The sequence below is a fragment of the Gymnoscopelus braueri genome, assembly GCF_963280865.1.
Source record: "Gymnoscopelus braueri genome assembly, chromosome: 22".
Classification (NCBI taxonomy): Eukaryota; Metazoa; Chordata; class Actinopteri; order Myctophiformes; family Myctophidae; genus Gymnoscopelus; species Gymnoscopelus braueri.
Genome location: NC_137624.1, coordinates 16,417,134 through 16,444,198, shown reverse-complemented (window position 1 = coordinate 16,444,198; position 27,065 = coordinate 16,417,134). Strand labels below are relative to the sequence as shown.

Genomic DNA, 27,065 nt, shown 5'->3' with positions numbered 1-27,065 from the left:
CAGGGATGAATGATTTTCCCACGGACAGATAAAGGATATATTTGGTCTCACAACAGCACGCATATCTAGTAATTTTGTATTTTACAGCTGGACTGGAATGTTGATTTGAATGTGTCCAGTCTATGACTTGAGTCATCTATGATACTATGTAAGACATATGATTCCATATTTGGGCAAGGTTCCAGCGTGATCCGCTTCCATTATTGAATTAAAGTTAATATTTAACTTTCATTTAATAATGGAAGCAAAACTATTTCAATTGTGTGAAGAATGCATGGAGGTACTTCCTTGGCCTGCTGGCAGTGTCCACAGGAGATTTGCCACTGATCGGTTCAGTGGTTTGCAAGATTAAAGATTAGATTACATTTAGAGAGAACATGTATGGGAGAACATGACATGAAAATGAAAGCAATTATTAAATATATTGTGAAAATATATTCATAATAATATATATAATATATAATAAAGAATACATGTATATCCCAAATCTTATGGGAAAATATTGTGGGAAAACTATATTTTTGAATGTACAATAGAAAGCTGAAGAAAATCCAAAGTGGCTACTGGCTACAACGTAGCAGTAACATTTCTAACCTTACATCCCACGAGCGTGATGGATTTTCTTTCCATATTTTAGCCAGTTTTATTTTCTTCTTTCTAATCTCTCTCACTTTTTTCATATACAGTATCTTGAAACATGCTGTAGATGTGAAATACACAGTACAGTAAGTAACCGCAACCGCAACCGCAACCTCAGCTAAATAAAAAGGAACGGTTTTGGACATATGAGATTTCCACCCGACACAAGACATGTATCAACAGGACTGATGGTCACTTGGACCGTCAGAGTCTCCTGCAGCAGGCCTCTTTTAAATCCCCTCCCACCGAGGATGCATGGAGGAAACGAGGCAAGGAGAGAGGTAATGAAGAAACGTTTAGAGAACTGGGAGGAGATTTCCTGAAGCGTCATATTAAGCGACGTCAATCAATTTCAGATACCAACAACACAGCTGAGCCCCACCCCCCAACTTAATGACTACTGCTTAGACGCAGTAAAAACCCAGCTCATTGATGGCAATGAAACAACAGTCTTTAGTTATGTCACAGTTTAATTTGCCCCGCTTCAGTTACACATCGGCTTCCCCCGCGGCACCGACGCGTACGCACGCACACCAATGCAACACTGCCAGCTGTAGGGGTGGAGTCACTCATTAGCATCATGCTGTTCAGCTTGGAAAGTCTCCCTGGAAGGATTCACTGCTTTTTCCTCGCTCATAGCGAGGAACTTATTTAACCCATTTAGACTGGGAAAGAATCTGTGTGTGTTTTTAGATTTCTTTGGTTATTCAAAAATGGCATATACAAGCTCATAGTGTGGCACAGAGTGCCGTGCTACGGGCTTGTAGATCTGCTATTTTTTTTATAAATCTTGAAAATGTTTGCAAATCTTTGAATATATGTTTTTTTAAAGCAAACATTTTACCTCAAATCTTTGCTTCTGGGGATTCTACAAATGTCTTCTAAATCCTAACAGCTTTCTGGAACACTTATCAGTGGTTCTCAAACCTTTTCATGTCAAGGACCCCCAAAATTATATGTATTTGGCCGCGGACCCCGATCTCAAAATATTCAGTTCCAGGGACCCCCCCAGAAGCAAAGATTTGAGTTACAAATGTTTGCTTTAAAAAATGTATATATTCATAGATTTTCACACATTTTCAAGATTTTTCAAAAATAGCGGATCTACAAGCTCATAGCGCGGCACAGCTTGTAGATCTGCTATTTTTGAATAGCCAAAGAAATCTAAAATGACACAGATGCGTTCCCGGTCTTAATGGACTAAGCACAATATCTCTATCCAGCAATCCAGTAATTTCAGCGCGCAGATTCGTCGCACTGGGTGGCAAACTGCAGCCAGGAGTGCATTGCAGTCGATGAGAGCCAGGTAGACCAGCTTATGAACAAACATTATTTCTGTACGACAGTGACCTTTGTAAAATACTCTGTCCAGGAATATAAAAGTAAGACATATCACACATTGATTTCTGCTGTGTTGCTTTTCAATGTGTACACTGTATAATCTTATTGAGGTATCTAAAGAGCACGGAGTCAAAAGGGCCTTCCTGTGTGGAGTTTGCATGTTCTCCCCGTGTCCCCTAGGGTAGGTACGATCACAAAAAACATGCAGTAATCCTGGTCTCTATACTGCCTCCCCCTGGTCAGCAGGGGGCCTGATAGAGGGGAAAGGAACTGGTTGGAATAATGTGTTCCTTCCACGCGCTACGTCCTAAGGGGAAACTCTCCCTTGTCAGATGATAAAAAGCGGCCTGCTCACTCCTCATGCATTGAAGGAAGCATGAGCTCAGTTCGGGGCTCTCCCCAGGTTGGCAGAGGGAGAGTAGCGCCCAGGAATACAAGCTTAGGCAATTGGCACTGGGTGAAAAAATTGGTTACAAAAATCGTGGAATAAAAAATGTAAGCTAAAGAGCACAGAGTACGTTTCCGACTGTGACGTGCTGTTATCGAGAGACTATCCATCATTGACAGCCTGACATCCACATCTCGCGATACTACCGAGTCAGAAACGATAACTGCCGCTGTTTAGACGCCTCAATAAAATTACGTAGTGTGCACATCGAAAAACTAGCGATCAGAAAACAACCTGTGATATGTCTTCTTTTATATTCCTGAACCGATTATATGACAAAGGTTGCAGTCATTCAGAGATAGTGTTTGTTGCGTTCGGGTGGCGCAGTGGTAAAGTCACTGCCCACCACCACGGAGGTTGTGGGTTCGAATCCACCGTGGTGCAACCGGCTTTGTCGAGCGTCTACACGAACACAATTGGCCCGTGTTCGGGGGAGGGAAGCCGGACGGGGAGGGTGATATTAGTCATTGCACGTACTCCTACGGGCTGGGGGCGGTACCTGTCAGCGGGGAGTGTTGGGCGAGAGGAGTAGGACGATGGCTCTACCTCCTCCCGGTGGGGGCTCCTCACTGGCAGGTGAGTCAGTAGGATACGACAGCAGTGACAACACAGAAATGTGTGTGGGGAGGAATGAATTGGCAAAACGACTAAATTAGGGAGAAAAAGGGGTAAAAAAGAATTGTCTACTCTAAAAAAAAAAAACATTAAAAAGAAATAGTGTTTGTTCATAAGCAGAAATAGTGTTTGTTCATAAGCTGGTCCAGCCGGCTCTCATTGACTGCAATGCATTTCATCGAACTTCCGGTGCGAGTTTGCCAACCACGTGCGTCAATGGCGTATGCCCAGCGTCGAGCGCTTCTATTTCTTCTCATTTAAATTCCTTGGCTCATAGCTTTTCAGAGATGCCTCCTAATGCTCGCTCCTCTGTCCTTGGAAGAACTTGGCATGATCGCCAAATTATTCTTCTATTTCTGGTTCAAGTATAGGATAGGCTAGAGGAGCGAGGAACGAGGACAGAGCAGGATAGCCTGATTCATACTTTGCTGTACGTTGTGAGCGTGCAGATCAGCTATTTTAGGCATACGGCACCATCGTATGACGGAGTATAAATGAAGCATTATTTATGCTCTTCAGCCTGTTTTAACCACAAACCCTCTGCTAAAAAACAGCATAACAACAAGAAGTGAATATGCACTGTCAATTCTCTTCTATTCTACCACCTGAAAAGCATCAAACTCAAGCAGCAAAAACAGCACCTTTCTGCCATGAATTAAAGATCACTTTACACACAACCATGGGCCTAGGATGGGATTGGGTGACATATTGTGTAACACTGCTGTCGGGCAGAAACCTTGCATCTCCATATTTGACACATTCACATTCTCCATACATATTATATTATATTTATTTATTTTTGTCTGATCTACATGATCACAACGAGGCACGCGTTGTGAGCTTGTAGCTGTGCTATTTTCGCAATATTTGTCAAATTTTGAAGGTGAAAGTGGTTAAGGCTGTCTGTGGGTTGTATACATATTCAACCAATGAAAAGTATTGACAGGAGCTTGTGACTAAATAATAACTACATTGGATCCATTGGATCACAGGTTCTTTTTTTTGCCATTTTCTGAAATATAAGTTTTGGACATACAAGGGTTCCACCCGACAGCGACGACAGGTAAGCTCAGGTGCAGCCAACTTTTCCATTCAAAGGAAAATAAAATAAAAGATGCAATGTGACTTTTGTCAACATTTGGATGACATTTACGCAACATTTTCATAAAAAATGAATGGATTCTCCCCACTAGTTGCTTTGCAGTGCAAGAACACAGCAAACTGCTGCAGTGTGGGCGGCCCATACAGCAGAAATAAACAAACAAAAGTGTGTAGGCATACTGCAGAGCTCTGACAGTATTATGAGGATCTTCCAGGTGGGCAGACACAAGTAAACTACTTATACCAATAGGGTCATCACGAACATGACACTTGACGATTTAATTACCATACAATAAATGCGATTAACGATGTAATAGTTTTGGCATTGAAAATTGGAACATATAAATAAAAATTACATTTCTGTTTGGCTTTTAGGCTTTGTAAACAAAAATCACACCGGGCGGATATGACAAATTAGTTAAATATACAAAGAAATGACTTACAATGAATGGTACCAACAATCAAAATGTATACTGCACTATGGCCAAAATAGGACATATTTAATCATTTTATACTTTCACAAAAGATTTGAATAAATAAATAGTGAATATAGCCATTAAATGTGACAGGCCTACTTACCAAAGACAGATTAAGAGGCTCTCCATCCTTGGTCCAGGTGACTTGTAGCAGAGGAGGCTGAGCCATCATAGGACAGGTGACAAGGCCCTCCATAGCTGTGGGAAGGTAAGTTTCCTTGGGCATTTGAAGAGCTTGGGCTGGGTCTGCACAGAAGTGGGGAATCAGAATCAGAATATTATGTAAAATCAATCCTATTTTGTTCATTAGTCAGTAACATTAAATCCCTTAACCCAGGGGAATTCAACTTTCTTTCAGGCCACGGACCCCTAGCTGAGAGAGAGACAGATTAAACTTTTCATAGACAGTTGGAGTCAGGCTAATGAGTATTTTCAGATAGTTAAGCTTTTAAACCCTCAATATTTAGTCAACTTGACCGTTGGCTCTGTACTTGGTCTGGTCTTTTTCTTCTCTACACACCAACTCTCCGAAAATAGCAGATCTACAAGCTCACAATGCCTCGCATCGGCTAATGTTCCCCATCGCACAAAGATTGGACGGATTGGACCCCCTGTAGTAACTCTGAGGACCCCCTCGGGGTCCCGGACCCCTGTTGAAGACCCCAGCCTTAACCTCTTAAACCTTCTATATTTAGAAAACTGGACATGAGTTGGCTCTATACTTTGGCAGTACTGCTGACAGGTGCCGCCCTAGCCCGTAGGAGTACCTGCAGTGACAGATATCACCCTCCCTGACCGGCTTCCCTCCCCAGAACACGGGCCAATTGTGTTCATATAGACGCTCGACAAATCCAGATGCCCCTTGTGGCATTTTAACCTGAGTGCCCGCTGATGTCATTGGTATGCAGATTTTTTTAACTGTCCACAGCCATATTCTGAGACACAGAGCGAGTAGACAGAAAGGAGCATCTTATAATGAGCAATAATGAGGACCAATTACATTGAAAATGAGTAAATTGCTCCTTCAATTACTTAATGATAAGGCAAGACCATTATAAGCCAGACAGATGAGGCACTTGCAAAGATATTATTTTCCAATTATTTTTGATACATTTGTGGAACAATTTCTTGCCATTGTAGAAAGTAAAGACACAGCCATTGAATGGGTTTACAAAGTAATGCCACAAAAGATTCTCCAAATGGGTTGAAAGCACTATCACAGAGATGAAAAACTAAAACATAGCGTACAAAGGCAGAGGTAGACAGAATTAATTGATTTGTTCAGAAGTCATTCAGACTTCATTCATTTATAATTCATTCTCACATTCAAAATGATGTCATCCAGAATTAATTAATCCATGCAGAATTCATACAGTATTGTAGTTCACAATTACTTCAAGCACATTTGAACGTACCCTTTCTGCAATACCACCACTTATGCAAGTTCAAACATTTATGTAAAGGACATGTATTGGCCAACATTTCCACCCTTAAGTCTTTTATTGTGAAACACTGAATTTGTATATTTCCAAATTGTTTCCACTGAGTTTTAGCCCCAACATAGAATGTAGACGTCACCAGAGGTATGGGTAGGTGGATCGTCTGGCTATGACTAAGACTACAGTAGCTGGTACAGTACTTACGCATCACTGTTAGGCTGGCCGATGCAGTTGGTGGGGTGAGCAGTCCATTGGTTGGCATGCAGGTGAAGTTCCCAGAATCCCCTGGAACTAGACTGGAGATGAGGAGAGTGCCATCTACCATGATCTTGACACGTGATTTCAGGGTCCTTTGGGGGGGGGGCACATGAGAAATCACAAGAATGTAAAGGTGAACTGGCTTCATCAGAATTATCACAGTCTTGTTGCAATACATTCAAGTTAAACTGTCTCTCTCTCCAGCATCAGCTGCGTAGGAGGTTTCTCTATATTCACCAGTGAGCACAGCGAGGTTAAGCAAATTTTGTTTCATGTCACTGCGAGTGGGTAAAGGAGAATAGCTCAGTTTACATATTTCATGCATTTTATCTGAACCAGAGAGAAACCAAACACTGGGAAAGCTGCCAGACAAACAAAATCACATCAACAGCCTGCAGATGCAATAATTATCTACATTGTGATTGTGATTCCCAACCTTTTTTCCTTGGAGCCCCTCTCTTCTTACATCAGACCCCCCACGCATTCATGCATGCACGGATTGCACGCACACACTCTAAAGTGTTTTTCAAATATGTTAATCACCTAAGACCTAGTATATACTTCTCATACAATGATTAAGAAAAATAAGCTATTTTGTAATCTTTTGTGACCCGTGTGATCTTTGGCATGAAACGCATGTGGATTGTTTTTACGGGTCCATTTGGTTGCATTTGCACTCTCTCAGAATCAGTGGTGGAAAAAGTACTCAAATGTTTTACTTAAGTAAAAGTATCAATACTGCAATGTAGAAGTACTCTGTTACAAGTAGATGTCCGTAATTACATTTTTACTTGAGTAAAAGTACAAAAGTATTGCTATCGAAATGTACTTAAAGTACCAAAAGTAAAAGTACTAAAATGTTTGAAAATAGCCTAGATATAAAATAGGGCTAAAGTGGTTAATGTATGTTTTATAATGTAATAATGTATATCTGCAAAGTAACTAAAGTTGTCAAATAATTGTAGTGGAGTAAAAGTACAATATTCTCCTCAGAGATGTAGTGGAGTAGAAGTAAAAGTATTGCCAATTTTGGCAATATTCCACTAAAGTAAAAATACCTTAAAATTATACTTAATTCAGTACTTGAGTAAATGTACTTAGTTACTTTCCACCACTGCTCAGAGTAAACACTCGGAACTTTTTTACTGTGCATGCATTGGTTTTTGCATCAAAAATGTGCTTCCACCCTCAGATGTTCACTCACTCTATATGGTGCACGTTTTCACCGCCTCTCAGCCACACGTAAGTCATGTTGGGAGGATCCGCCACTGCCTGGCATCGCAGCAGTGCATTCTGGGACATGTTGAGAGACGTGCTCTTTGGAGGGATGACGATGACTGGGGGACCTAGTAGCGGATTATTATTATAAAACACATCAACAACACACACACACACACACACACACACACACACACATTAATTAAGTACATATAATACCATGAATGCATGTGTCTTCTCCTATCTCTGTCTGCATGTACACGTGCGTGCGTGCGTGCGTGCGTGCGTGCGTGAAAGAGCGCGCGCGTGTGCGTCTATCTATATTGTGTCTGCAATGCATGCATGCTTGTATTCTCTATCAAACTAAAAAACCCACAGAAGAAGGCTGGCAGACAGGTCATTTGTCTTAGGAGTAAATGACCACAAGAGGAGATTTCTACAGACATCATCAGTGATCAATTAAATGCTTTATAGATATAAATGCTACATGCACATGCCTGAATAACAATTCAAGGGTTACATCCATTCTGTTTGTGACACTGACAGAGACCGTGACCAAAGCACTATGGAAGTCATGTTTTTTCACTATGATGTCCCCATGCGTTTGGCATTATTTCTGTGTGTCATAGACAAAATGGATTATAAAGGCCTAATGTTACAGTTAGATCTGCCCTTATATTGTTATTCAGGTATGTGCATGTAGCCTGCATTGTGCAGTATTTTTATTTTCTTCCTTTCTTTATTTATAGAGATAGGTACGTCTCCGAGAAAATACAATTATGCAGAGGTTACAAAAGGTATAGCACAACAGTCATAACATAAGAACAGAATAAAAACAAGGTTGTGTACTGTAAAGGCGAGCAAATGCCTTATCACTGCTGAAAACCATGTCTACAGCTAAACAAATCCATTTCGGGGAATGTAGTATGTTATGATAGCAAACCTCAAACGGATGTCTTGATTCTCGTAATATGTGTACAGCAAAAGAAAAACTATTTTAGTATTTTGTATTATTAGATACTTTACATCTCAGAGGCAAATATTATACTTTTACTCCACTAGAATTATTTGAAAACTTTAGTTACTAGTTACTTTTGATTATCATTACAAAACATACATTAACCACTTCAGCCCTTTATACATTTTGGCCATTTGAAAATAGCCGATCTACAAGCTCACAATGCGTCGCGATGCGACGCTTTGTGAGCTTGTAGATCGGCTATTTTCAAAAGATTTTTACACATTTTATATATTTGAAAACTTGTGAAATGGAACATTCTGCACAATGAGTACTTTCTACTTTTGGTACTTTAAGTACATTTTGATACCAATAGTGCTTGGCAACGTATAGTCACCACGGGGGGTGCGGCATATAAGCTGCAGACATACTTTTTTTTCTACCACTTTAGTCATTTTGCCAATTAACACTCTGTGTCCACTGCTATTGTTCCCTATACCGGCTCACCTGCCAGTGAGGAGCGCCCACCAGGAAGACCTAATGCCTCCGTTCTACTCCTCCCGTTAAACACCCCCCGATGACACACGGCCACTTGTGTTCAAATTATAAACGCTCGGCCAAGCCAGTCTGTGACGTCTGATAATATATGGTGGAGGGGGGATAGCCTGGAGGTCCATGGGGCAGTGATGGGTCTGTAGGGCTGTAGTAGTGCTGTAGTACTCAAGACTGGTCTCGGTCTCGAGTCCGGTCTCAAGATACACATTTTTATGGTCTTGGTCTTGGCTTGGTCTGGCCTGCAGTTTTACTCGGTCTTGACTCAATCTCGGAACAAAAAGACTAAGTTCTCTCCTCCGCGTCATCAGCGCCCATACCCTAGGTGGGGTTGGCGAAAGGGCCTTTCTGTGTGGAGTTTGCATGTTCTCCCTGTGTCCCCTAGGGTAGGTACCCTCACAAAAAAAACATGCAGTAATCCTGGTCTCTATACTGCCTCCCCCTGGTCAGCCGGGGCGCCTGATGGAGGGGAAAGGAACTGGTTGGAATAACGTGTTCCTTCCACACTCTACGTCCTACCGGGGAAACTTCCCCCTGTCAGCTCATGCATTGAAGGAAGCATGAGCTCAGTTCGGGGCAGAGGGAGAGTAGCGCCCAGGATTACAGCTTAGGCAATTGGCACTGGGTGGAAAAATGGGTTACAAAAATTGTGGAAACACACTTGACCACTGTGGTGGACCTACATACAGGTTAACGACTTAAAACCCATATACTTTATTGACTGGGGTCTCCCATGTGTCTACAGTGTACATGGTCCACTCCTTTTTTCATCTCTTCGGCAAAAATATCTGTTGTGAGCTTGTAGATCAGCTATTTTCGCCGAAAGTTCTCCCATTATGACATGCCCAGAATACGGACGCTAGGGTTCATGTGGCTAAGGAGGGCCAGGGCAGAGTGCAAGTTCAGGGTTTTGTGTTGCCAATCCCTGACGTGATGCAAGCAGGGGAAACAGACAGTGGTGGAAAAAGTACTCACATTTTATACTTAAGTAAAAGTATCAATACTGCAATGTAGAAATACTCTGTTACAAGTAAAAGTCCAGAATTCTACATTTACGTGAGTAAAAGTACGTAAGTATTGGTATCAAAATGTACTTAAAGTACCAAAAGTAGAAAGTACTCATTGTGCAGAATGTCCCATTTCACAAGTTTTCAAATATATAAAATGTGTAAAAAATCGTTTGAAAATAGCAGATCTACAAGCTCACAATGCGCCGCATCGCGACACATTGTGAGCTTGTAGATCGGCTATTTTCAAATGGCCAAAATGTATGTAGGGCTAAAGTGGTTAATGTATGTTTTGTAATGATAATCAAAAGTAACTAGCAACTAAAGTTTTCAAATAATTGTAGTGGAGTAAAAGTATAATATTTGTCTCTGAGATGTAGTGGAGTAGAAGTAAAAGTACTGAAAATTGGAAATACTCCAGTGAAGTAAAAAATACCTAAACATTTACAAAAAAAGTGCAGTTCTTTAGTACATGTACTTAGTTGCTTTACACCACTGGAAACAGACATGGCAGGGAGGCAGTTAGCCAAACAAGAACTTATCAAGTTGAGTCAATCCTGACTAAAAGGGATATTCTGAATATTGAGTGCTGTGATAACCATATCATTCACAACATTTGCACAATGATTGTTTATTCTGTAGCGGTTGGAAAAACAAAATGGAAATAGAGGTTCTTCTGCGCTGTGTGGTTTGAAGAAACGCATTTATTTTTGCCAAATACTGTGAATACTGTCTTAATGATTTTGCGGAAAGAATGATTACATTATTACAAACTTCCAGCAGTCTGCCCTGCACAGCTTATTTCTCTCTTTGACTGGTGGATTCAGAACTGCTGAATTTGGCCAAGAAAAAGATTACTTAAAAAAAAAAAGATTGCTTCATTTTAATAGCTTAGTCTAATGTGTGCTCAATCTAATATGACGGCAGAATGAAGTGATACTTTAAAACTTTGCCAAATTCTAAAAACCAACGTCATCATGATTTAAATTAATACACAAAAGAATTTGTACAACCCTGGATTGATGGTTAGATAGCGAGGAAGAGAGACAGACTGCCACACAGGCAGGCAGGCAGGCAGGCAGGCAGGCAGGCAGGCAGACAGACAGACAGACAGAGAGACAGGCAGAAATACAGGCAGAAATACAGGCAGAAATACAGACAGAATGGCAATAGGCATAGAGGCATACAGACCTTTGACCTTGAGTTTTGTGATGTGGGTCACGTTCCCCTCTGAGTTGGACGCATGACAGGTGTACTGTCCTCCTGATTCCATACCCAGCGCTCGCACAGACAGTGTTCCATCCTGGACCTAAGACAGACAGACGGACAGACAGACAGACAGACAGACAGACAGACAGACAGACAGACAGACAGACAGACAGACAGACAGACAGACAGACAGACAGACAGATGATTTGATAAATGGAAGGATGGATGGATGAGTTTATTTATCCATTTATACAATATACAGAGAGACGATTTTGCCATTTTTTACTATTTTGAAAAACATTTTAACATAGTACAAATAGCCGATCTACAAGCTCAATGTAGATCGGCTAGTTGAACTATTTTACAAAAAATAGTAAAATATAAAAATATGGCTAATAAGTTTAGGAATAAGGGGTAAGGGGCAAGATAGGGCCGATACTGTATATACTGTACATGATTATATGAGTGTTGCCAGACATACCTCAGCATTTTCTCCTTGAACCACGCCATCTTTCAACCAGCTTATAGTAGGAGTAGGGTTGCCTCTAGCGACGCAGGCAAAAGTCAGTTGATTTCCAACCAGAGTCTCCATGACAGGTGGTGGTGTTTTAGTAAAGGTTGGTGGAGCTGTGGTGAAACAAAACATTTTTAGTTTTGAAATAATAATAATAATAATAATAACTAGTGCAGCACGTAAGGTTTACAAGGACATTTTTGTGTTGAATGAGTGTCAACCACTGCAACTTATTCTTTGTGGTTACATGGTTTGAGCAAAGACCCAATACATTTTTGAGTCAACATTCCTCAATTGAAGTGCTATTCATCCATCACAGTGAAGAACCTCTGACAGCTATTGTTTGGGCCCCAAAACACTGTTTGACTGACTTCCTTTTCCCCTTAAGCCTGCATTATACTTAGCTGTGTGCCGGTGTCATGCACCAAAAATATAGCAGATCTGCAAGCTCACAAAACTAAGTACATTTACTCAAGTACTGTACTTAAGTACAATTTTGAGGTACTTTTACTTTACTGGAGTATTTCCAGTTTTCTATACTTTTACTTCTACTCCACTACCTCTCAGAGGCAAATATTGTACTTTTACTCCACTACAATAATTTTAAAACTTTAGTACTAGTTATTTTGATTATTATTACAAAACATACATTAACCACTTCAGCCCTATTTCAACTTTTACTCACGTAAATGTTTAATTCCGGACTTTTACTTGTAACAGAGTATTTCTACATTGCAGTATTGATACTTTTACTTAAGTACAAAATGTGAGTACTTTTTTCCACCACCGCTGAGGTTCACACACTGAGGAAAGCTTGCAGACAATGCGGAGAAGAGTGCTCCTGCAGGGCATGTCTGTGACTGTCAGGAGCCAAACAGACGACCGAGGTAATCTATCCTAATACTCACCTCTCACCTCACTTTCACACCGAGAGACTTAGACATGGCTTTCTGTTCCCGCTTTGATCCTGCGGGTACTAATGCCTTGTTTTGTGCAGGCTGTGTGCAGAGATAGTCACGCTTTTTTGAAACCACAGATCGAGATCCAAGATAATTTTAACCCATTCAATCCGGGGGACGCATATCTGTCATTTTTTGATTTCTTTGGGCTATTCAAAAATAGCAGATATACAAGCTCATAGCACGGCACCGAGTGCCGCGCTATGAGCTTGTAGATCTGCTAATTTAGAAAAATTTAAAGCGAACATTCGTAACTCAAATCTTTGCTTCTGGGGGGTCCCTGGAACAAAATATTTAACAAATGTTCGCTTAAAAAATATACATATTAAAAGATTTGCAAAAATGTTCACGATAAAAAAAAAAAAAACATATATATATTTTTTTAATAGTCCAAAGAAATGATGACACAGATTCTTTCGCGGTCTAAATGGGTTAAGAACCACAAAGAACAAAAGGCAACCCATGTGTATTTCATACCCTGCCAGTTAATTTTCATAGATATGGTTAGTTCATGTCTGTGATTACAGTGAGGACTGCACTCCCTTCATGTTATGTATGCATTACAAGTTCAAGGCTGTCTGACAAAAAAAAAACACACAAGCAGGCAGACACACGCAACAATCTGGGGAACCCACACGCAAAAACAAACTCTGATTTGATGTGGTTCAGTGATGCAGAGAGACTTAAATGGTCTTCTGAATACTTAAAAGAAAGACTGGGATGAGCGAACAAAGAGAACGTTATGATATCTTAATTTTTGATCTTGTGTTTCAAATAATTGTTAAAAAAACACATCTTGTGTAAATTGTGTCTGTCGTGCAGCTTTTGGTTAGTGAGATGTGAATGTACTTTTGTATAATTATGTTTTGGTGTCTTTAATGCCATAAGGGATGGGTCCTGAAGGACAAGACCCGAAAATAAAGCGTCAGTCAGTCAGTCAGTCAGTCAGTCAGTCAGTCAGTCAGTCAGTCAGTCAGTCATTCATTCCACATGAAATCTCACCTGTTACAGTTAACAGTGTCCATGTGCTGTTGTAAGTGGATTTATCCAGGAGGAAGATACGACATTCATACAAGCCTTGGTCCTCCAGTTCTAAGCCCATCACCTGCAGGGTTGTGTTCCTCACCAAAGCCACACGTCCTGGGAACAAAACAGTGTGAGAAGAGAAGAGAAGAGAAGAGAAGAGAAGAGAAGAGAAGAGAAGAGAAGAGAAGAGAAGAGAAGAGAAGAGAAGAGAAGAGAAGAGAAGAGAAGAGAAGAGAAGAGAAGAGAAGAGGTTATTGATTCATTAAGGGTTAATCAGTTGTTACAGAAGTCAGTAGCAGATTGCATCGCAATAAACTACTGTAACAAGAACCACCTTTGATTGCACCTCCAACACATTCACATTATGCTGATTACCCTTTTTGCATGTGATAGGGCTTGACGTCACTGTAGCAACATTTTCGTTCAAAAATAACTAAAAAGATAAATGTGGAGATTAGAAGCATGAGTTTTACGTCAAAGGAGGGAAATCCAACATTTGACTAAATCACAAAAACCTGGGTTATTGGTTCAAGTGCGCTATTGCAGTGCACATAAATGCTCGAATTACTGCTTAATGATTGTTCAGAGTAAATGGAGTGAACCAATTTCTCTTAAAGATACTTCTGTGATGTATCACACCCCGTTATTTTAGAGAGGGGTAAGGGTTGTTGAACCAGGAAGTGTTACCACTGTGGTGGTCAATCGTGCTCAGCAACCTGCCCTGAACAAATAAAGGTTACAATGCATTGCATTTGTTGAGTTAGTTTTCATGAATGCAACCAACAATGGCATTCAAGTGACACAGAGAGATAAACCAACACGCACGCACACGCAAACACACACACACACACACGCAAACACACACACACACACACACACACACACACACACACACACACACACACACACACACACACACACACACACACACACACACACACACACACACACACACACACACACACACACACACACACACACACACACACACACACACACACACACACACACACACAGAAATGTGAGCTCCTGGTTGCCAGGAGACAGCTCCCTTTGGGTTGTGGTGCTTGCTGACTCACACCTATCTTCCCATGTCTCCTTTATTCAGTGTCCTTACTTTCTTGACAACTCCTCTCTGTTCAACTCTCTTTTTAAATATAGAGGCAACCTTTTTTTTTTACAGAAATATACTCTTTCTTCGTAATTGTTGCTGCACTGACTGGATAACGCGCCGACTACATAATCACGTTGTCCCTGGTTCAATTCCGGATTATGGAGTGCTGCGTTGTCTTCCTCCACTCCCTGCCCTCAGTTTCCTGTCTCTCTCCTACACTAACTAACCCAAAAATACATATAGAAATACATTTCCCACACGTTCCTTTTTTTTCCCTTTCTTTTTTATGAGTGAACATTAACAGAACCAGCAGGCAACAGAGATACTGTGGAAAATCTGGAAATGAAACATTCAGTCGCTCAACGCTTGAAAGTTGGCCAACTGGTGGGGAGTCCCTGCCACTTTAGACCAAACGCTCTCTCTCTCTCAGAAGAAGAAACATGTAAACAAAAAGGAACACAGCGTGAACCCCCCATACACACACTCACAGCGTAGTGTCGGATCCAAAGCACGTACCACTGGGATGTCTATGCCTTGTTGGTAATTATTAACCATAGCTGTGATATCTGGGAACAGTGGTAGGGAGGGACAGCTTTGACAGTCACAGAGGAAACCAGGAAGTGAGAGCTGAGTATGTTGGCAGCGATAACATACCGTGTTTACTTTTCCAAGCCACCAAAGGGGACTAAATCCACAGGGGTGGTAATGGTGGGGGATGTGTGTGTGTGTGTGTGTGTGTGTGTGTGTGGGTGTGCTTGATACAAAACACGCATCAGCATGCACTCAGCGGATTAGCAATTTTCCAAAAAACCCTAACCTGGTGACTCCTAATTTGGATATGCCATGGCCTGATACAGGTTTCTTTAACAGCTTGGAGAATAGGTTGTGTGTGAGTGACACGGCATCAAGACATCCGACAGCATCCGTATGAATCATCATGAAAGGAAGAGGCGGAGTGACGGGGTTGGGGTGAGAAGGTGACCTCGTGCCACCGCTGCTGGGATTTGAAAAATGCACAGAGGCAAATGCAACAATTTGAATGTTGGGAGGGAGGGGCCGAGCAAAACACAGAACAAGGGGTGTAAAAGACACTTGTAATCTGAGATGGTGTGTGCGTGTGTGCGTGTGTGCGTGCGTGCGTGTACTGTACATGTGTGTATAATATGAACATGAAAGAGTCTAAGTGCTCAGTTCTAGTGTTCTAGCTTTCCCTCCCCTTTTGAAGCACGCTGAAACCTGGACACCACCAAATTTCCCTTCCCCCGGTGTCCCTCCATTACACATCATTCATCAGACGAGGGTTGGCCACCCAATGAAAACTACCTCTAGTGCTCAAAGGCTTTAAAACGAATGAATGCTGTCCTCTAGGCTTATAGCGCAGCTAGAACAAACAAATGTAGGGCCATTAGGGTAGAGTTATTCTATATATCATGTTATGGGTGGTTTTTTTCTCCATCTTTTTCATACCACGATATATACTGAAAGTGATACTGAAAACAAGTGCACTGCACAATCTCCCCCCCATCACCAGCTACTATCAACAGCTAGCCAAAAAGAAACACTGGCCCCAAATCCTTCTTATTCTTTTGTCATCTTATGTCCAGCGGCTACATTGAATAAGCCGAAGAGAGCATTTCTATGTCTGAGCCAAAGGTGAGTCCTTATTTAGTTCAGCTGAACCCACTTTAAACCAACACAGAGGCAAAATTCTCTCGTCACTTGCCAAAGCCGTGTCTTGCTGAGGCCCTACATGCATTCATCCATCAATGCATTCTCGGGTGACAAAGTAACATAAACCTTGCCGTGACAAAAATGCTCTGTGATATAATACCCTCTTGAAGAACAGAGAGCTGAGCTTCAAAATGAGAAATTCATCATCTGAGAAGAGTGGCGCCTACTCTTACCAAATGATTGATAACACAAAAATATAAATGAATCATAGAGCGGGTAAAACTGATTATAGTGGAGCATATACCAGGAAACTTAAGTCCTTGGTTTACAAAATGATAACGGTTTTACAAAATGGATCTCAATTATAGAGATATTAAATGATGTAGTTTGGGCATTGATTTTTACTTTCCAAAATGGATGTAAAGCATTTTGAAAAATAATTCTTCAATTATGGGGCAGTCTTCTGGGGAATCTGGTTTGTTTAGCTTGACGGTGCTGCATATTAACAACGATCTAAATTCAATTCATGGCTTTAAAAAGATGGATGTTGATGTCCCTGTGAGAATATTATATTCCTGTGGCCCAGGGCCTATCCGTTCTCTAAGACATGCCGTCAGCCCTTGGCAAGCGTTTCACCGTGTGTAGAGGCATTCAGGTTTCGGTCAGAGAATGGAGCAGATAGGGTTACACTCTTCATCGCTTGTTGTTCTATTGAGGTCTACTTGTGTGAGCGTTTTAAAATTTGAATCATCACAACTCGGCATGCCATCCGGGGCAGACCCACTGCAGCCGGTGAATTTAAAAAAAGCCATACACAGAAAAGTCCTTCCTCTGATATTGTAATAACGGACCCATAGGGTCTCAGACATGAATGAAAACTCCGGATTTTTACATTGTCGTTCCAGGGAGCCACTAATGCTCAACTTTTACATTTGGCGACAGACGAAAGGAAAGCACATTAGCGATGTTAGCTCAGGATGTAATGTGTTGTGTCTATACACAATCTGGTCATGGTGTTCGGGTGAGGGGAATTACGCGGTAACAGCTTGCTAACACAGCATTTATACAGCTGTATTGACTTTCTCAAGCATCAGCAACTGTTTGTGTACTGAAGGAAACATGGGAACTATGGGGGTGGGGGGCTTTCAATCTGTTCACAAAGCATTTAACACATGAATTAAAACATATTGTTAGAGTGTCCGCCCTGAGATTGGGAGATTGGGGGGTTCGATCCCCGGCCAGGTCATACCAAAGACTCAAGACCCAATGCCTCCTTGCTTGGCACTCAACATCAAGGGTTGGATTGGGGGTAAGTCCCTGCGACACACTAGCGTCATGTTCAGGGGGTATACTTGTATATCAAACTGCCTCACGCTACAGAAACAGGAGATATAAGCTCCTGCCCTATGGGCCTCATGGCTCGGCAAGGCTTACTTCATTTCCACTCAGGGCAGATCAATCTACAGAAAATCTTCTCTTACCGTGTCCACCTGCGGGCAACATACATACGATATACACTATACTCACGTATCGTGTTATATTCCTGTTAAATGCATTGGTATGTAGTACAGTAGCATTTTGGAAGAGGTAAAAAGCATTGGAATGATGATCTGCCTCAAGGCACAGTTCAAGTAGGGCTGTATTTTCTTAGCGATTATTCTATCGATTACTTTTTGGATTAATTGAATAATCTAGAAGTGTGTATATTCTTTTATATAATTAAACCGAACAACAAGCTCACAACATTGTGATGCATTGTGAGCTTGTATATTGGCTATTTTCTGTATTTTTTTTTAATCAACCATTTTATTGTAATTGATCAAATCTATCCATTCAATCAACTCTATCAGTTCGATTAACTGTTGTACCCCTGAGCACTTGGGCAGCTTCCACTGGAATCACTGTGCCGGGTCACAGGTGAGTAACAGGTGGATTCTTGGTTCTCTACCTGAAGCCAGACACCGATCCGTGGGGCTGCCTTGCCGACGACACCTGAGAACAGCCCTGAGGAAGGGAAATTCACACCACAGTCTATGCAGTTCTTACCCCCCTAGTACCCTCCCATGTTGCACCTGTCCCTTCCTCATCACAGTGCTTCTTAGTGCAGTACCTGTGAGAAAGCTCGTACCAGGCTTCGGATTGGACAATGCAGCTTTTTTTAAAACCTTTTGTGGCCTTGAAGCACGGGACCTTTTCTAAACGATCCGTTTGTTACCCGAGAGGCGCACTGGTATCGAGTAGCCCCTCTTCTCTGAAGGACATGCATTTGTTTTGAGAGTGGAGGCTGTTTTCTCAGCAAATCCTCAGCAAATTCTAATGGACGTTTGCCAAAAAATAGATTGATTTTATTGATGCCATGGATCCAAAGGTACACAGATTAAATGTATTACTAGCGCGACTCGCGCGTATCCCTTCTCATTCCGGAGCTAAAATTCATCGCAATAAAACATGACATTAGTGCACCTTGAAGGATCCTCTTTAAAGTCCATGACAAAAGGCTAGCCTCTTTTATGAGCCTGGGAAGAAATTAAAGTATCCCATGCCCCCACTTACAATAATTCTCCAGCCAAGGTTTCAACCTGACTTTATTGCTATGTAAATGTCTGTATCGTTCTACCTTGTCTGGCAGGTGAAGCCTGATTTACCCTTGCTCGTACGAAGGTGTCGCATGCCGAAAATAGCCGACCTACAAGCTCACAGTGCGTTGTGGACGCAATGCGTTGTGTGCTTGTACATCATCTATTTCCGGCGTGCGGCACCGTTGTAGGACGGAGCATAAATTAGACATAAGGGTGTGGCATTCTTTTTCTAACACTGAAATGAGAATGGCCTCAGCAGTGTTTAATAGACTTTGGCAAACACCTGCACGACCTCACTGACTAATAGGGCGGCACTAACAAACTACAGTGATTTCCGATACATGACACAGAAGAATCTGGAGGACAGTGGTATTGTAATATTATAAGAATAAGCCACATTTTTTTGTATGGGAAAGACTATCCCATACAAAGATATATATATATATATATATGTATATTTATAAGAAATATATATATGTATATTTATAAGAAATATATATATATATATATATATATATATATATATATATATATATATATATATATATATATATATATATATATATATATACAAAGATGTTGTATATATATATATATAAAATAACAATAAAATAACCAGTTGTCTTATTGCTGCAAGTGGAACAGAAAGACATCTTTTTTTCTGGGCTTTTCATTTTTTCATTGCTTGTATTATGGTATCATAGCTGGAAACTGGAAACTGTAATATTGTTAAAAGCCTGCACAGCACTCCTGCTGAGATGCCAATAGCTTTCGGAGAGGGGTCGATAGGTTGAGTTTCTCTCGCAGTATCTCCACTGGAAAAGAGGGAGATTCCGACTAAAAGGATCCCTGAGCCACCCAGACATGCTTTCCCATTGTCTACATCGGTTCCTTTGTTTGTGACTTTAAAGAACAACAGCAGTCACACACACACAAAGGTATTCTTGCTTCATAGAGGATCGCTTTTCCCCACAGACTGGCTTTGTTCTTCTCAGAGCTTTGGGGCAGAGAGGGGACAATGGCACATAATGCAATCTGAGAGACTCAACTGTTCTCAGAACAGCCCCCACTGAGCGCCCAGGATGCCAGTTGTAAAAGAGCATCAAGGTGTGGTGGTGAAGTTTCCATGGAAACTACACACTATGTCATTTGTTCATTCAATAGGAACTGCCACCGCAGCATGTGACAGCCAGTCAGGAATGGATTGAAGCCTGGAAACTGGGAGCTAACAAATGTAACAAGAGCTGGTTAAAGAGCTACTAATTAACTAGTCTCGCGAGACCAAGACAACATTATGCACACCTGTAGGTTGCAGGGATTAAAGCAAAAGCAAAATCTCACTGAAACGTTGTGTTAGGCCCAATCTGCAATTTGTGAAAAAGCTTGAAAGCCCCCCCCCACACACACACACACACACACACACACACACACACACACACACAGCACTCTAAACAAATTATATGTTTTGGTATTCGTTCTAAACCTGTGTTCCTGCTATTCTACATACAGCCAACCAGTTGAAGAATTTGCAGATTGAGGATTTAACCTGTTTTTTTAAAAAAAAGATTACTGTATTTTTGCAGTAGGGCTTGATTTTAACCGCAACATGGGTTAGGGTTAGGGTTTTGTCTGATATATACTTAATACTCAATCATGGCAACTGAGAACTTTTATCCATGCGGTTGCCTTGTTTTCAAAGAGACTCACCATCATACTTGGGATGCACACGAGGGGCATACGCTCCAAATTTGATCAGGACGGCGGTGTCGACTCCCTGGCGCACCCATTCCACCACATGTTGCGTGGCAGACACTACCAAGTCTGGGGGAGAGCCGCATTCCAGCTCCACCACAGCGCCCAGCTTGCCACGCACTTCTGACCTCAGTGCTTGGCTGATACCTGTGGTTGCGGTTGGGAATATAATTAGAACAATTAAAATGGATATAGGACTTAATTGAAGCAATTACAGTTTCAGTTTGATTAGTTCTTCAATCATGAAAACATACTGAAATGTAATTTGCTGATGACACACACCCGAACGCAACATACATCTAAATTCAGATATGGAATGGAAATGTTTTGGATCAAAGTCTTTGGTGGTAAAACTTACAGAATAGGCAGAAAACAGCAACCAGAGCAAACATTTGGAAGCTTGTCCTTGTTGCTGGTCCCATAGCTGTCAGTCAAATGATCTGCAGACAGTAGACCTGTGGAGGAAAAAGAGGCAACTGTCACATGCAGATATCCCAGTCTGCAGACGAGAGAAGACATAAGAGACACAATTGTAACATGCAGATATCCCAGTCTGCAGGTGCAGAGAGCTAACTCTGACACATCTCTGAGCTAGGGGATCTGTGGGCTGGGCTGTGTCAAAAGTTTACAGACAAGCAGTGAGAAGTGTTAAGATTTTCAATACAGCTTTCCAATCATTGAAATTCATCCCATGTCATTACACAAATGGGCAAACCACAACCTCCCCCAGCCCTCTATTGCTGTTTCTGAGAGAAAGTGTCATAAATGTCACATAAATCCTCAGAGAGTCATGTGTGGACAGACATCTTAGGCTTTTATTTAAGGTACATCATAAATGAAGTTGCTGGCTGGAACAGCCAGGAGACTCAATGCTCAAGGACAGATAAGCTGATGTGCTGCTGGCATATAGACAACATTAAAGCGTATACACACAGTGTTGCCGAGATGCAGCATTTCAAAACAATAACATTTCTGTTATCATGCGTTGGCCGGTAACCAAAATGCCACAATTCCCCTAAGGAATCAATGTTACAGGCTAGGTTTTATAACAACACATCACTAGAAACCGCTCACACAATGACAAAGCTCAGAAATCAATTTCCCTGTCAAACACCTTGGCGTGCACACAGTGAAGCTACCGATTGAACAAAAAAAATTGTTAGTTTGTCATTCAGGAAAAACATGTAATAATATTAATAATAACTTTGTCCGCAGTCCTTTGGAATATTTGTCACTGTATATTTGCATTACAGTGAAATGTGTTATCTGCATTTAAGTATCAGGAGCAGTGGGCACTATGGGGGCAGCGCCTCGGGGAGGAGTTAGGGGTTAAAGGGATAGTTCACCCCAAAACATATATTTATTTCTATCGATTACACCCATGGAGACTAGAATTCATGGATATTTTTGTTATTTTTGTCGCATCCCTAAGCCAATAATTTGAAGACCAGCGGAACGGTAGGCAGCGGTTCTGGAAGGAGACACAAAGGAGAATCTTTGTGTCTCCTACCGAAACCGCTTTTTAAAAAAATCATTTTGGGGGTGAACTATCCCTTTAAGTGTCTTGCTCAGGGACATTTAGACACGTAGGCTGGGGCCTTCGGGACGCAAACCTTCTGTTTCCCAGGCGGCCTCTGTACCACTACCAACTCAGCCACGGCCGCACCATGTTCTGACTAAAGCCTGGCCAATGCTAGATTTTATTTTAAACATTCATTAAGTGCATATATTAAACTTCAAAATATGAAAAGAAGGCATACAATGGACAAGCAAATAAGTAAAATATATACATAACTGAACTGTATTTAACCGCGTAAGCCCTATTCAAAGCGAACAACAAGCTTAGAACACATCGCAATGCACCCTATTGAGTGCATATAGATCTGCTATTTTTGATCATTTTTGAAAACTTTGGAAAATGTTTGCCTATAATCAATCACATGGCCAAAAATAGATGACATCAGGTTGGAAAGTGGTTACAAATTGTGACACAGCCCGTAATGCTGGCGTAGTGGTCCGGGCACCTAGGCTCTAAAGTAGCCTGACACGGTGTCGCGGGTCAAATCTAAAAAATATATAAATAAAATCGGGACACATCGGCTGCATTCTTGCCGAAACCAATGTCGTCAAAAAAAGTCAAATAACAATACCGATATATTGGTCAGGCTGTAATTCTTCTGACACTGTATCCTCTTTTGCTCTATGTACATTATCTACATTGATGTCATCCAGAAAATGGAAGGTATACAGTAAATGCTTTTAACAGGGAGTGGTCTAATAATAATCCCATCAGCTCACCAACCACACACTGAGTGTACCCTTGAACACTTTACTACACACCCCTAAGGAGTTTTTTTTTTTTAACTAAGTTAATTACACTCACTGAAAGACCAAAGGCTATATTCTGATGGCACAGTCGGCCATAGCTGCTGACCAAATCCCACCAGCACGTTCCAACCCATGTCTACACAGCCTCATACTGCTCTCTCTCCAAGACCTGTGCCTTGGGAGAGCTAGTTTAAAAAAGAAGCATAGAGAAAATTGGTTTAGCAGGAACGTACAATTACAATCCATCCATGGCACCGCATGAAATCATTGTTAGAGCACCGCATAATTAATACGTGGTAGGATGATGACTAACTCAGATGAAACCGCTCAAAATAAATGTTGAAAGATTCAAGTTTTGCTGTAATTACCTTTTTATATAATTATACACTGTATAAATCCTACAGTGTTATGTTAACCACTTGTTACTCTGTTAAATTAACACTGACAGGATGTTACTGTGTTGGACGATTATTAGGCTAATTGCACTACAAAGGCGACTTACCCACTGCTCTAATTAAAGTGTGTTATAATCATAAGCCTGGGTAGTTACATTCAGGGTTGCAACAGTTAATCGAGCTAATCGATTTAATCGGTTATTTATAAATATATATATATATATATATATATATATATATATATATATTGAACTTTCTTTTCTTTTTTCTATTTAAATACAGTAGCAAAAATAGCAGGTCTACAAGCTGTGCTGCGTGTTGTGAGCCTGTAGATCAGCTATTTTTGCACGAAACCCTTGTACAGCGAAATATAAAACAGGGTTTAAGTGGTTAATCACACTAATCAATTTAGTCGATTATTAAGAAACAAAAAAAATAACTAATTGATTTTTCGATGAATAAAAAAAAAGTAATGGAGAGAATAATCGCTGTGTAAATAATCGATATTTGCAGCCCTGGTCACATTTGTGGCGCTGGTCATGTTCCACGATGTCTACACCTCCTGAATGGCCTCTATACTATTAGAGAGCACATGCAGCCCAGCCTGGGGCGCAATTGCAAAACAGGCCATATCTGTTCACCCTAATCATAAAGCTTTATGGGCTCTTTTCATTTCACGGCTACTAGGGCTAAAGTCTGAACCAGTGAAACACAATTACATAGGTTGTCAGAGGCTGCCGAGTCCGTTTCTACACACTCCCATGCCTTAGTAAACAGCAGATTTGCAGAAATCAAAGTGAAAGTCAAAATCCCACTGCAGTGAGGGGAGGTGTTTGGTTGCTGAACCTTTCTAATGTCAACAGATGTCCAAGCTTTTGTTGTGCACTCCAGTGTCATTGCAGGAAGTGCCGCTATAGAGCTACTGCACTGTAAGTCTGCTGCTGTAAACATATTTCATTTGAATTTGGCATCAGTCGCTGAGTATGAGTCAGCCAAAATGAAGCCAAGGTATATGTTTGAAGAATTCAAGTCTGCCATTTCCTCTTATCTTCACAATGTGGGTAAGGATGAAAGCGGGCCTGCATCTTTAACATGTCCAGTGTAGCTAAGGATGAAAGAGTGACTGTATGCATTACGTATGCATAATAAGCATGCATGCAGGCCCACACACGCGCACGCACACACACACACACACACACACACACAGAGCAGGCTAGCTGTTGCTGCAGTAGCTGATATTCTTTACTGACAGACAGACAGACAGAAATGATTCGTACATAAGTGCACTGAAACAGTAAACTTCTCAGGGAATAAATGACTATAAATACAGAAACACACACACACACACACACACACACACACACACACACACACACACACACACACACACACACACACACACACACACACACACACACACACACACACACACACACACACACACACACACACACACACACACTTCTAAATGACACCAAGCATCTTTTCTGCATTATGTTCATATCAGCACATATCGGATAACATGTGATATTGATACAGGCTATCTGTGATAGGCCTGTGACAGGCCAACATCGGCCAATAAAATCAGCCGATCGATATATCGTTCAGGCTCTATAGAAAGTGGGCCGTATTCTGCGGGACCCATGTAGCATGGCAGCAGTAGAGAGGCAGAATTTTAGAGTTACAAGTCTAGACTAGAGATTGATCAAAGTCTCCCAGCTTTCCTTGTTAAAAAACTGTGTGGAAAGAATCATAAAGTAAAAACAGAAATACTGCATTGCAGAACTAATCCAAAGTCTTTTGGATGGTGCTTCATATTTGGGCAGTGACAGGATTAGTTTTAAGAGGTGTGGGCGTAGGTTTGTTAGCAGCTTGACGCTGTTCTAGCAACAACCTTGCATTTAGAATTCCCCAGAGGTATCAGTAGGCGGAGATGTCCGATCGTCTGGCAATGCGAGACTACGTCAGACTAATGGGCTTTCCTTCTTTTTTTTGTTTTTGTTTGGGTTTTTGAATAATTGGCCGTTGGACCAATGATGAGGCACTACAGTATGACAGAAGAGAAGAGAGTTACGTAGAAACATGGTGAAAAAGCATACAAATGCATGTGTGTTGTGCAGAAGCATACACAAATGCATGTGTGTTGTGCTGGCGTGTGGAGAGAAGAGAGGGACAGAGGGATAGAGAGAGAATTTGGGGGGGAAATGGCGAGGAGAGAAAAAGAAAATACCTTGTTAAACTGCGAGCTGCTGGAGAGACAGACATCTTTTTATCATTAAATCTGGACCTGAGTCAAAGGCCTGCCAGGCTGCCACCTATTGTGCTTGTTACAGGTGGAACTTTCTAACCATGGCAACGCCTGTCCCTATAGGCATTGTCCCACCGGGATACTTCCTGGCACTAACACAGACGATCTGCCTATGAACACAGCAAACACATTGGCAACACTAAACCCTCCTGAAGCCCCAAGTTATACTTGGTTGAGCATTGCGTCGCGTACCGAAAATAGCCGATCTACAAGCTCACAACGCATCACAGTGCAACGCGTTGTGAGCTGGTAGGTCAGTTATTTTCGGTGCATGACACCGGCCAACAATTAAGTATAAAGAAGGCTTGAACTCTCCTATTGTTTAAACAGCAAGACCCATATTAAACAAGCCAGCAGTTCACCCGACAAAAGGTTGCCTGCATTTCACACAGATTTGTATGACAGAATGACAGATACGTCAACAACAGGTTCACTGACAACAACCTGTGTGTTTGTTGTCGCTCTAGGCTACATTTTCAGCAACATGCACAGAAACTGATTTAAAACTGTGAGAGAGCAATAGCCTGTATAGCAGTAAAGCTTTATAACCATTTATAGACATTCTGCCAGTTCCAACACTTTTTTCTATTTTAAGAAAAGCCACGACTTTCACCTGGCTGTTCCACGACATAACAGAAACATTTTCATGAGCATAGTGTTGGTGTCTGTGACAAAATATTTCCTCAGTTTTGTTTGTTGCTTAACATCTGATTTGAATGTCTGACGTAATGCTTTGGCTGCTAGAAAAGCAACGATTACTGAGGTCATTGGCTTCAGGAAGTGGGTCATTGACTTCTCCAATCCTTCAAAGTGCTTGGCTGAGCTTAATGTTATCACTTAGCACGTTATAGGATACAATTAGCCTAAGCTACATTATACAATAAAATAACATCCTTTATAATAACCTTTATTTGTGTAGCAATTTTCTATGTGCTTCACAGTGTCCATGATTTTGAACGTGTGTCATTTTCTATACATAGTTTCCAAGGATTTTCCCATTCCATAACGAAAAAAGGGAACTCCACAATCTCTCATAGGTATGCTCAATGTATTTTCACGGCGGTTTGTATGATATGCTATGAAAATGACAGATTGCTCATTTGCTTAAGGTCAAAGAGGAGATTCAATTAATCCATAAAGGGTGCTAAAGCAGTCCAA

The 27,065-nt window shown here is 41.2% G+C and overlaps 1 protein-coding gene across 1 annotated transcript in view; it reads right to left on the bottom strand.

The window, feature by feature from the left end:
* igsf9a (immunoglobulin superfamily, member 9a) overlaps positions 1 to 27,065 on the bottom strand; it is a 49,679-nt gene that overhangs the window by 20,366 nt on the left and 2,248 nt on the right. The window contains exons 2-9 of the mRNA XM_080419918.1: positions 21,235 to 21,331; positions 20,832 to 21,023; positions 13,737 to 13,874; positions 11,743 to 11,888; positions 11,244 to 11,361; positions 7,522 to 7,663; positions 6,264 to 6,409; positions 4,724 to 4,866 (exon numbers count right to left, since the gene is read on the bottom strand). Of these exons, the coding sequence (XP_080276044.1) occupies positions 4,724 to 4,866; positions 6,264 to 6,409; positions 7,522 to 7,663; positions 11,244 to 11,361; positions 11,743 to 11,888; positions 13,737 to 13,874; positions 20,832 to 21,023; positions 21,235 to 21,298 (1,089 nt within the window). The 5' untranslated portion in view covers positions 21,299 to 21,331. The remainder of the gene's footprint in view (positions 1 to 4,723; positions 4,867 to 6,263; positions 6,410 to 7,521; positions 7,664 to 11,243; positions 11,362 to 11,742; positions 11,889 to 13,736; positions 13,875 to 20,831; positions 21,024 to 21,234; positions 21,332 to 27,065) is intronic.